Source organism: Populus trichocarpa, chromosome 11, assembly GCF_000002775.5.
Source record: "Populus trichocarpa isolate Nisqually-1 chromosome 11, P.trichocarpa_v4.1, whole genome shotgun sequence".
NCBI classification, from domain to species: domain Eukaryota; kingdom Viridiplantae; phylum Streptophyta; class Magnoliopsida; order Malpighiales; family Salicaceae; genus Populus; species Populus trichocarpa.
In genome coordinates this window covers 3306873-3319886 of record NC_037295.2, presented here as the reverse complement: position 1 = coordinate 3319886, position 13014 = coordinate 3306873, and the positions used below count along the sequence as shown (strand labels likewise).

General features: G+C 34.7%; 1 protein-coding gene across 1 annotated transcript; it reads left to right on the top strand.

Annotated features, from left to right (window-relative positions):
- Positions 1-1480: 1480 nt before the first annotated feature.
- Positions 1481-10666, top strand: LOC7485597 (external alternative NAD(P)H-ubiquinone oxidoreductase B2, mitochondrial). The gene is made up of 10 exons (XM_002316627.4): positions 1481-1876; positions 2453-2720; positions 2928-3134; positions 3277-3527; positions 3862-4084; positions 4206-4310; positions 9240-9512; positions 9604-9725; positions 10029-10148; positions 10240-10666. Exons 1-10 carry the CDS (start codon positions 1788-1790, stop codon positions 10325-10327), a joined length of 1746 nt encoding a protein of 581 aa, XP_002316663.1. The 5' UTR covers positions 1481-1787; the 3' UTR covers positions 10328-10666.
- The last annotated feature ends 2348 nt before the right edge of the window (positions 10667-13014 follow it).

Genomic DNA, 13014 nt, shown 5'->3' with positions numbered 1-13014 from the left:
AACATATACGGTGTCATTTTTATTACCTGATAATAATGGTTTGATTAATTTTTCTTAGCATAAATATCGAACACAATTTATTGCTATTAATTTATTTTATAATTTTTAGAATCAAGGTGTGTAGACATGTTCCAACAGACGAATTCGTTTTTATCTACAGTTACAGGTAGGATCCAATTATAAATTTACTTAACCATTGATGTGTTTGGAATTCTCGTTATGGTTGCTTTTTAAAATGTTTTTTATTTAAAAATACATCAAAATAATATTATTTTTTAAAAAAAAAAAATTATTTTTAAGATCAGCACATCAAAATAATTTAAAAACACTAAAAAAATATTAATTTAAAACAAAAAAAAATAAAAAATTTTCAAAAACACTTTTGAAACATAAAAACAAACAGGACCTTGTCCCCTTTTTTTTTTTGTTTTTTGTGTTAGTAACCTTACCCAATTTAAGTATTATAATCTTTATTGTGATCATTTTTTTTATTTTAAGAAAAAAATTTAAAAATAAAAATCAATTTTCAAAATCTTTAAAAACCAAGAAAAATGGTTTTTAAAATGGTGTGAGTGATTTTTGGCTTTGCTTCTTTTCAATAAAAAAAAAATCAAATAAAAAAGTTTTTAGTTTATATTTTTAATAAGTAAAATAAAAACCTACAAATAATACTTAACCATTGCTAAATTATTCACCAGATAAATGTTTCCTAATAAAATAAAATAAATAAAATAAAATTTCCCTCATACATGTATGTTATATAAATTAAAAAAAAATATACAGTTAAATTAATGTTTCATAGTACATCATGGTCAAACCACTACGCTAGCTGGTCAAACCAAGCGAAACACAATAATAAAAGTGTTTTTTAAAAGATTTTTGAGTTTTTTTAAAATTTTTAAATAATTTTGATATGTTAATATCAAAAATAAAATTTAAAAAATAAAAAAATATATTATTTTAATATATTTTTAAAAGATAATTACTTTAAAAAACATCAGTTATCATAATCACAAACATTATCAAAGATGAGAACACAATGTTTCACAAAAATTTATTTATTTATTTGCTTAAAATTAATTTTTTATATATTTTTTAGATTATTTTGATATGTTTGATGTTAAAAATAGTTTTTTTTAAAAAAATATTATTTTAAAATGTTTTTTAGGGCCTATTTGTTTTTGCGTTTCAAAAGTGTTTTTGAAAAAATTTAAAATTTAATTTTTTTTATTTGTTTCAAATTAATATTTTTTGATATTTTTAAATTATTTTGATGCAATAATATTAAAAATTATTTTTTAAAAAATAAAAATATATATTATTTTGATATATTTTCAAACAAAATCACTTTAAAAATCACTTTAAAAATTAATCATTATCGAAATCCAAACAAACCCTTAAAAGAACACAGCCGCCGCTCCACCAAATTGCAACGTGTCCAGCTGCTTAACTAAAAACAACAAATTTCAAGTTATTCGCTACCGCTAAGCACGTGCCTGCCGCCTTTTCCTTCCCCTCCATGACAATCAACCGAAAAAAAAACCCCGAAAAGAAACATCTCGCCACCAACTTACAGACAACGCAAACAGTAACGCTTCCATCTCCTCTCCTGTCCTCTACTACCTTCTCGGGCTCTTTACATTTCTTCCTCTTCAAGCTACCAACACTGCATCTCTCTCTCACACTCTCTCTAAATCCTTTTGAAAGACTTTCTCTGTTTACCTGTAATTAAAAAGCGCCGACACTGTTTGGTCTTCACAAATTTAGAGAACCTATAGTCGGTGAAAATGAACAGTTTGAGTTTGTTTAAGAGAGCTTCTAGATGTTTCGATGACTATCCTTCTCTCGCTAAACTCGTTGTCATTTGCACCATCAGGTAATATTTCTCGCTCCAAATTTCTCTTCTTCAGTTCGATTAATTATGTTTGAACGATACTTTTTTCTTCCTATTTTTGGAATTTTTTTATTTTTTAAATTTATTTTTTTCTTGATTGATTGCTGAGTGTGTGAATGGAGGAGATGCAGTTTTGCTTTTACGGTTGGTTGTTTGTGTGTGTTAATTAGGTGATTAGTAGTTTGGTAATTCTGCGATTAGCATTATTAGATCACGTTTTTGTTGCGGTTAGATGTGTTCTTTTTTTGCTTCCAATTTTGTTGGATGTTTCTAGGATTAGATAATTCAGTTTAACTCTATTATTGCTGCTAGCTACAATAGAGATCGACTCTGTTTTCCTCTGTTCTAATAATGAAACAGTATAAATAGTAATATCTTAATATTTTTTTCCATTAAAAATAGTGCTCGTTAATGGTATTTGATCATGTTCTTGTTTGTTGTTGTTAGAATTATCGGGTTTTTTTTTAATTTTAGATTTTAGTATTTCAGTTAATATTTATTTATTTAATCAGAGTTTCTTGGTGATTGTTATTTATCATGTGATTGATTGAATTGCAGTGGTGGATGCTATGTAGCTTACGCAGATGCAAATGGAACAGGTAGTGCACCGCCAGTTTTGGAGGAGATCAAGAAAAAGAAGGTGGTGGTGCTTGGAACTGGTTGGGCAGGAACCAGTTTCTTGAAGAAACTTAACAATCCCTCATATGATGTTCAGGTGATATCGCCTCGCAACTACTTTGCATTCACTCCTTTGTTACCAAGTGTTACATGTGGTACGGTGGAGGCTCGCAGCATTGTCGAACCAATTCGTAGCATTGTCAGGAAGGTAATGAGAAATGGAGTGTTCAGAATCATGAGCTTTGACTTTGGGCAGTCTTGTGAATAAATAAATCTTGTCTGTTCATCATGTGTGGGTCATATGATGTATAGGATTTATGTAGGTGATTGTGCATAGAACTTCACTTTAGAAAGAATAGATTTTGGATATGAGGTAATGCAGTAACCAGCCCTTGTTTGTTTCTTCCTCTCGCAGAAAAGTATTGACATTAGGTACTGGGAAGCTGAATGTTTCAAGATTGAAGCAGAAAATAAGAAAGTTCATTGTCGACCTAATTCAGAATCCAGTAAGAATGGAAAAGAAGAATTTGTTGTGGATTATGACTATCTTATTATAGCCATGGGAGCTCGTCCGAACACATTCAACACACCTGGTGTAGTTGAGAACTGCAATTTCCTAAAGGTAACCTCCTCAGAATTTCAGTGCATGCTATCCTTATCAATTTCATTGTCTGGAAAATTTTGAAGAGATAGGAAATCGGGAATTGAGTTGCTTGATGCACATGCACGGTTAAATTGTACAAGGAAATGGATTTCTTCTGCAGGAAGTTGAAGATGCTCAGCAGATCCGTCAATCTGTTATCAACTCATTTGAGAAGGCAAGCTTGCCGACTTTTAGTGATGAAGAAAGGAAGAGAATACTTCATTTTGTAGTTGTTGGTGGTGGACCAACAGGAGTGGAGTTTGCTGCAGAGCTTCATGATTTTGTCAATGAGGATTTAGTCAAACTGTATCCAGCAGCCAAAGATTTTGTAAAAATAACACTACTTGAAGCATCAGATCATATTTTGAACATGTAAGTACCTGCCTTCTGCTCATGATGATTGATACCTCACTGGTTTGGTTTCTGGTATTAACTTTAAATGGAATGAACGCTAGTATTTGTTAAATATAATTAAGATGTCCTGCAGTTCACTTTGATTAAGTTGATTTTTGATTTGCAAATAGTTCAGAAATATTACAGTAGCAATCTAAACCAGACTTTAGGAACTGTTTAACATATGCAGGCAAGACTTAATATGTTAAGCTTGTTAATTGGGTTCAATACTTAATGCATAATCACGTACAGTTGCATATACTTGAAGAGTTCTAATAGATGAACTCATGCTGTTGGGGGTTCTTGTATGCAGGTTTGACAAAAGAATCACAGGTTTTGCGGAAGAGAAGTTCCAAAGAGATGGCATTGATGTGAAGTTAGGGTCGATGGTTGTGAAAGTATCTGATAAAGAAATCTCTACTAAAGTAAGAGGGAATGATGGTGAAATTACTACTATACCATATGGAATGGTCGTCTGGTCAACTGGAAATGGAACTCATCCTGTCATAAAGGATTTTATGCAGCAAATTGGTCAGGTGTGTTTCTGGCTTATAAAAATAGATTTATTTATTTCAGGGTCTCCAACATATCTTCTGTGAGATTTCATTCAAAATGAGCACTCTTAATTGAAAAAAAAATTTGTTCCTGTGAACACAGAGTAATAGGCGTGCTTTAGCAACTGACGAATGGTTGCGAGTTGAGGGATGTAGTACTATATATGCACTTGGTGATTGTGCAACAGTTAACCAGCGCAAAGTCATGGTATTGTTCTCATTACTTTTCTGTTATAATTGCACGCATGACATCACCTGTTTTATTATATTTTTGTCGAGTTTATATGTTCCTCTTTATTGAGACTAAAAAGGAAGTTTTTACCTCTCTATTAGACTCTCTCGCACATTAAGTAGATAACTTTTATACCGATAAACATACAAAACTGTTCATTCTTACAGTGAACAACAAAAATGTTCTTTTTTAACTAATATTGTTATGGTATGTGGCTCATATTGAGTGAAACGCGTATATAGAGAAAGCTAGTTATTGCCTGCTAGGGACGGTTGATAGGTTAGAGGTGTAGGGACAATACCCCACGACACTGTAAAGGAGTATTGTTGGATCTATTACCTCTTGTACGACTAGAGTTTACTATAAATTCATATGATGTAACCCTAACTTCATGCATAGTGAAAATTCAGGTCCTCGCTTATGTGGATGTAGCCACATTACCGAGTTTGGTATATATGCGTTTTTCTTTTTTTTATTATTTGTACTATTCATCATTATTGTCTTGTATCACAATAATTGGTATCGGAGTTTGGTTCACGATGTCAGGGATTTCTTCTGCAAAATTCAACATGGTCAAGTTCGATGGATCTGGTAATTTCATATTATGGAAAAAGAGGTGAAGGATTTGTTAGTGTAACAGGGCATGGTGAAGGTTATACGGAAAGCAACTAGAAGGCATGTATGCATAGATTGGAAGGAATTGGAAATGAGGGTTGTGGCAACTATCAGGCTTTGTCTGTCGATGATGTGATGTATCATGTTATGGATGAGGAATCACCAACAACAGTTTGGTTGAAATTAGAAAGGCGGTATATGTCTAAATCGTTGACGAACAAGCTTTATCTTAAGCAGAAATTATATGGTCTTAAGATGTCAGAGGTCACAAATTTGAATCAACATATCAACTTGTTCAACCATATCGTTAGTGATTTGAGGTGAGTTGATGTGAAGTTCGACGACGAAGATAAGGCGTTGATTTTACTGAATTCTTTACTTGTTTCTCCTACATATGAAAATTTGGTTACAACTTTGATGTGTGGGGGGTGGGGGAGAAACTCTCGAATTTAAGGAAATCACAAGTGCCTTATTAGGTTTTAATATGAGAAAGAAAGCTGGTGATGAGAATTTATAAGGTGAAGGGCTTATGGTGAGGAGTAATCAAGAACGTGAGAGAAACAAGTCCCAGAACGGATTGAGTAGCAACAAAACTCGGTCTAAATCCAGGAAAAGGAAGGACATAAAGTGTTATAAGTGCTGGAAAAACAGGCATATAAAACAAAAATGTCCAAAGAAAAATAAGAGAGATACAAAGAATAAAGAGGGTTTATCAAAGTCTGTGAATGTAGTGGAAGAAGAAGACTTAAAGAGTGGTGACAAGGATATGTTTTATGTTTCATCCAGTTCAGATCATCTTACAGACTCATGGATACTAGATTCAACATGCTCTTATCACATGACACCCAATAAAAATTGGTTTGACACCTACAGGTTAGTTAATTTTGGTTCTATTCTGAGAGGTAACGATGCTTCATGCAAAGTTGCTGGAATGGGGAATATAAAAATTAAAATGTTTGATGGTGTTATTAGAATATTGTGTGATGTTAGATATATACTATATTTGAGGAAGAATTTGATTTCATTGGACATTTTAGATCGTAATGGTTTTAGTTTCAAGTCTGAAAGTGGAGTAATGAAGGTGAATAAAGGTGTTATGACAATGATGAAAAGGAAGAAATTAGTAGGAAAATTTATAGACTGATAGGTATCATAGTTGTAGGTGGTGCTGTAGCCGCATAATCTGAGTCAGATAGCACAGTCTTGTGGCATGTACGGTTAGGTCATATGGGTGAGTGTGGGATGATGAAGCTTTATAAGAAAAATCTATTGAAGAATGTCAAAACATGCAAGCTTGGTTTTTGCAAGTATTATGTTTTTGGAAAATAGAATAAGGTGCAGTTTAAGACAACCACACACAAGACAAAGGGGACTCTTGATTATATTCATACAGATATTTAGGGTATAATAAGGGTAGCATCATGGGAAGGACATGTATTTTGTGATTTTTATTGATGACTCACGAAAGGTTTAGGTGTACTTCACACAACACAAGTCAGAAATGTTTTTCAAGTTCAAGGTGTGAAAAGTTGAAGTAGAAAACCAGACAAGAAGGAAGATCAAATGCCTCGGGTCAGAAAATGGTATTGAGTACACAGATTCAAAGTTTATGGAGTTGTGTGAGCAACATTGGATCAAGAAACATTTCACAGTACGCAAAACAGCACAACAAAACGATGTAGCGGAAAGGATGAACGGAATAATAACTAAAAAAGTAAGGTGTCTTAGACTGAATGTAGGTTTGTAAAGAACTTTTAGACAAAAACACTGGATATGACATATTTCTTGATTAACAGATCACCTAGGGCATCACTAGATGGAAAAGTAGCAGAAGAGGTATTGACAAACAATAAAATTGACTATTCTGGTTTGAGAGTGTTTGGATGTCTAGTCTATGTGCATGTTTCTAGTGATAAGAGGTTGAAGCTTGATCCAAAGTCTAGACAACGTGTTTTTTTATATATATAAAAAAGGAGTGAAAGGCTTCAAGCTCTGGGATCTAAAGGAAAACAAGATAGTGATTAGTAAAGATGCAATTTTTTATGAAAAAACCTTGTTGCAACAAACTTAGGAAGAGAAGAAACAGGTGCTAGAAAATTGCGACACCAATAAACATGAGGTGCAAATGGAGCTAGAGACTCATGATAGAGAATTCAGTGCTCAGAATGCAGGAAGTTCTAGTTTAGAAGATCAGAAGCATGATAGTATAACTACAAACAAGCCTAGACGCATTATTAGGCCACCTACTAGGTATGGTTTTGAAGATTTGGTTTCTTATGCACTCATTACTAGTAGCGGAGATCCTACTATGTTTCAGGAGGCATGACATAACTAAGAGAAAAGTAGATGGATGGGTGTTATAGAGGAAACAATATGGTAGTCATGGAAGTTAGTGGAGCTTCTAAAGAGGAAGAGGGCGATGGAATGTATATGAGTGTATAAAAAGAAAGAAGCAGCATCAGAAAATGAGGGTGAGAAGTTTAGAGCTCGTCAGGATTACTCACAAAGAAAAGTGCTTGACTATGATAAGATATATTTGCTTATGATCAAATACACTTCCATCAAGATAGTGTTGGGTTTGGTAGCACATTTTGATATGCAATTGGAGTAGATGGATGTCAAGACAACTTTTGTCTGTGGTGATTTAAAGGAGCAAATTTACATGGTACAGCCAGAGGAGTTTTGCATTTGGACAAGAACACTTGGTCTGTAAATTAGTGAAATCACTTTATGGACTGAAGCAATCTCCTACATAATCTGGATTGACTACAAAAGATGTGAGTATAATCTGGATTTACTCGTGTAAATCAGGACAGAGTTTCCTAGAGATTATGGTTATCTCAGCGTAACTATGTTGAGAAAGTGTTGGAAAGGTTTAACATGGATAATGCAAAACCAATGAGTATAACTTTGACGAATCATTTTAGATTATCTATTGATCAGCGCTTGAAGACAGATGATGTGGAGCAAGACATGCCAAAGGTCACATGTGTCAGTGTAGTGAGGTGATTGATGTTTGTTATGGTTTGTACAAGACCAGATTTGGCATAAGCAATTAATGTGGTAAGCAAGTTTCTATCAAATCCAGGACAACAACATTAAGATGTAGTCAAGTGGAGCTTCAGATACTTTAGGGGCACTACAGACTATGGTATCATTTTAGCAAATAGTAGAGTGATCCTTTAGTTGTGGGATATATGGATGCAAACTATGTAGAGGACTTAAATAACAGGAAATTTACCAAATGTTATGTATTCACTATTGTGGGGGGGCTATTTGTTGGAGGTCCATGGTTCAGTTTCTAATTGCATTACTACTACTAAGTCAGAATATGTGGTAGTGGTCGAGGCTACCAAGGAAGCCTTATGGCTTATAGTGTTAGTTAAGGAGCTGCGTATTTAGAAATGTGGGGTTTATTTATGTTGTGACAATCAAAATGTTATTAACTTGACAAAGAACAAAGTGTATCGTGTAAGAACCAAGCAGGTTTCATATAATCATGGAATTGGTTTCTTTTGGTGAACTATTGATTGAGAAAGTTCATAATTCTAAGAATGTAGCAAACATGTCGATAAAGCTTGTTAGCACAGTTAAGTCTAAGCATTGTTTGGACTTGATTAATATCTCCAGGTGCTAGATAGGAGATGCCTCAACGTGGAGTTCCAAGTTATGTTCTCTCTTCTCTCCCGAAAGGTGGAGATTGTTGTAGTATATAGCTCATATTGAATGGAATACATATATAGAGAATGTTGTTTGATGCGTTGGGATGTAATTCATTGCCAAGGATGATTAATAGGTTAGGGGGTGTGGTGGTAACACCCTCAAGATACGATAAAGAAGTATTATTGAGATTTTCTAATACCTTTTGTTCGGCTAGGGTTTGCTATAAATTCATATGTTGTAACCTTAACTTCATGCATGGTGACAATCTAGTTCCTCGCTCGTGTAAATATAAGCATATTGTCGAACCTCATGTATTTTTTTTTTCCGTGCACGTAGCACAAGTATGCACTTGAAATTCTTCATGTCATCAAACACACATTGCACATTGAAATCATATCTGTAAACTCATAATGGCGTAGCTGAAAACTATTGGTATATATTTGTTGTTATGGCTACTGTTAATAGCTTCTAAATGAATAATCCATGCATGATGATGTATGACATACACCAGATATACAAAGAGTGTTGATTGATGTGAAAATAATATTTGATGTCAATATTACATCGAGAATTTAATCACCTAGTCTGTTGATGTATGTTCTCTTTCTTGTACTTCCATGCTTGTAGGAAGATATTGCAGCAATATTTAAGAAGGCAGACAAGGACAATTCTGGAACTCTCACAGTAAAAGAATTTCGAGAAGTCATTAAAGACATTTGTGAAAGATATCCTCAGGTGGAGCTATATTTGAAGAACAAGAAGATGCGTGACCTTGTTGATCTCTTGAAGATGGCTAAAGGGGATGTTGCAAAAGAAGCAATTGAACTGAATATTGAAGAATTTAAGAAAGCCCTTTCAGAAGTTGATTCCCAGATGAAGAATCTTCCAGCAACAGCTCAGGTCTTGTGTTGATTTGTGGTTCTACTTTCTGTGAATTTTCATTCTCTAAGAGATATCTCCTAATTATCTATTTTCATTTGTCTGGATTCAGGTTGCGGCTCAGCAAGGCACTTATCTTGCTAATTGCTTCAACCGTATGGAAGAGGCTGAAAAAAACCCTGAAGGTCCTATCAGGTTCAGGGAAGAAGGGCGCCATCGCTTCCATCCCTTTAGGTACATCTTAAATCTTGTTTGAATTTGATATAGTAGGATTATGTTATGACAGCTATTTCTCCCACGATCTTTTTACTGATGCTTAGCATTCCTCCACCATCCATGATGCATCTTTTCTCAATCAAAACATATAGTTTCCTCCCTGCATATCTTCTTCAGAGTTAGCTGTTTAACTTGGACATCTATGGAGTCAAGTTACAGACCACTTTTTGAATGCCAGACTTGAAGCATGTAGATCTCTACTTTGAGACTTGCAAGCAGTTAGGATCTCAATCATTTTCTTTATGGTGTATATTGATTTAGATACAAGCATTTAGGGCAATTTGCTCCATTGGGAGGAGAACAAACAGCAGCACAGCTTCCTGGTGATTGGGTTTCAATCGGTCAAAGCTCTCAATGGCTTTGGTATTCTGTTTATGCAAGGTACTGACCTTCTCCTTGGCTTCAAACTCTCTTAGAGATTTCAAATTGACTAGCTATATACTAATATGTTTTCGGTCTGTGTCTCATTCAGCAAGCTAGTCAGTTGGCGCACCAGGGTGTTGGTGATTTCAGATTGGACAAGGCGTTTCGTCTTTGGAAGGGATTCCAGTGGCATTTGAGCAGCTATCAGCAGGTCGCAAGGTATCCATTTGGCAGAATTATAGTGCATACTTTGTTAACCCCACTTTGGCAGTGCTGGAAAATTTGCTTTCATATCATCTTTCATTAACCAGTTTTGTTGAATAAACAAACCCACAAATCACGGTAGTTTACCATATATTAAATCTGGAAAGGTGAATTTGTATATTTTACGTGCTAATGGTCAGGATAATTACCCTTCGTGGTGCACAGTTTTCGCATTAGGACCTTGTGCCGCTTTTTGCAGCTAAACATCACTTGGAGATAGAGATGCACGAATTTTTTTTTGGCTGATACCAAATTCTCTGCTCTTCTTTTTATGTTCTTTGTTTATAGTTACACTGTACTGTTAGCCCTTGTTTTTTCAAGCTCAGAAACCACTTTATCCAGCCTTTTAGTGAAATTTTTTGTACGTGCTGTGTGCTGTGTGCTGTGTGCTGGCATGCAACACCATCTTCCAGGCATTTTACTAGGAAGAAAATGGTAACAAAGTAGGCCAGCCATGGCCCACCATGGTCTAGTTTAATTTAGTTTGATCAAAATAGGGCTACCTCAATAAGTCATCTGGGTTTTGCATATTTTTAGTTTCTCAACATAGAGCTAGATGGGCCTGAAATTTTATCAAGCAACTTATTCTAAAGTTTTGAGGGTTTAGGAAATCTTTGTTTAGTGAATAAGCGTTCAATCCCTGATCCGCATAATATTAGAAATTAATAAAGTTTAATGATATCTTCACCCATTAAATTCCCCTAAAAGTCGTCAACAGGCACAAGTTTAAATTGCTCTTTTTTTTTCTTTTTTTTTTTTTGATTTACGTGGGTGTTCGGGTCAACTTGCGCGCAACACGACTAATCCCATGGCCCACTGAACACCATGCAAACCCAGAGGGCATGTAAGACACCGCGGGGGTGAAAGGCGTGCACATAAGGGCTCGAACCCAGGAGCAGCGGAAGGAGACAAGCCCTTCCCACCGCCAGGCCAAGACCCTCAGTGCAAGTTTAAATTACTCTTGATCTTATAGATGTTTGCATATTACAAACGATTGGTGTTTATTTGATTATTTTTTTTTTCAGAATTTGGTAGGTGAAAAAATACTCTTTTATTTTTTAAAAAAAAGGTAAAATCTTGGTGAGCTACGTACCAGAAGAGGCACCCGCAAGTGATACAGTGTGGCCTTGGGCTGTGAATTTACCATTTAATCCAGTAAGTAAATGATTGTTTTGAAATAAATTTTTATACTTTCGCAATGAAGTACATTGCTAAAAAAAAGTGATAAAATAACATAGTATAAAAAATATTTGAAAAAATAACATAGTTTAGAGAGTCACGAGATGATATTTGCGAGTTGTGAGCTCCAAGTATCATCTATGATTTTTTCAAATTGCAAAAATTTAAAAGGCACAGGATTTAATAAGGAGAGATGAGAGAGAGAGAAGAAAAAATTTCGAAGACGCATTAAAACTCCGATGATGACACTATCGGTATGGTTGGAAAGATATCAATAAGACGAATACAGCAACACCAAGAAAGGTCACCAACAGTGACCAAAATAGGCCATACAAACGGTTCAAAGACAAGTGAGCCTCGACACTTTTGGAAAGCTCGTATGGTCCACTCCGTTCATGGTTTGTGACCTTTTGTGGTGTTGTTAGACTTGTTTCATCGAGATCTTTCCAACGTTACTGGTAATGTCATCATCAGAGCTTTATTGTGCTTCCAAGGTTTTTTTTTTTTTTTTTGTCGCTCTTCTCTTTCTTCACAAATTATAAGGAAGAGGAAAAAAAATGATCCAAACCCCTCCAGAGTAGAACCACCTTAAATTTAGTATCTTGTCGTTTGATTGGATTACCTTACTTCAATCTAGGAAACTGGCTGGTTAGAGCTGGGCCGACACAATGTTATAAATGACATTAGGAATCTTGGGCTGTGAAGCTTTGAATGGCCCTTTTCCTTTCTTGGTGGTCATTTCGGACATGAAGTATCCCACTCGTCATCTCTCATTTGGTGGAGCATCTCAACCTCAAGGAAATCTAGCGGAACACGTTTTGGGTTTCAATTCTTACCTAGGCGGTGTGACTGTACTCTTGCGTAGGATCTACTCCAAATTCCTGTGGTGTAACTCTGTTTCAAAAGAAAAACATAAAGTAGTGGGAGCAATTCGATAAACTCTCTGCTTAATCCTGTTTATTCTTTTATTTTTAAAAATTTTAAATTTTTTTTATTTTTTTCTTTGCTTCAAATTAATATTTTTTAATATTTTCAGATCTTTTTGAGGTACTGATATCAAAAATAATTTTTTTAAAATAAAATAATTTTATTTTAATATATTTTCAAGAGAAAAACACTTTAAAAAATAACCACTGACACAATCTGAAACATCCCTTAACCTTTTTAATTCACTATAAAGCAGTGGCATACCCCCACTCTTTTTTATTTTTCTTTTTTTCATCAGAGTCAGTTAAGGTCTTACAAAATATTTTTCACGGCAAGACAATTCTTGCAAAATCTTCTTTCTTTTCCCTTTTCAGGAGTGTGTTTTTTTGCCCACTATTCGTCACTCACAAAACTGCATCACCATTTCGTTTCTTACACAAAATCTGGGTTGATCCTACCTTCCCCGCCCCAGATGCACCGATCGCAGACCTAGAAGAAACTGGGCAAAACTGTG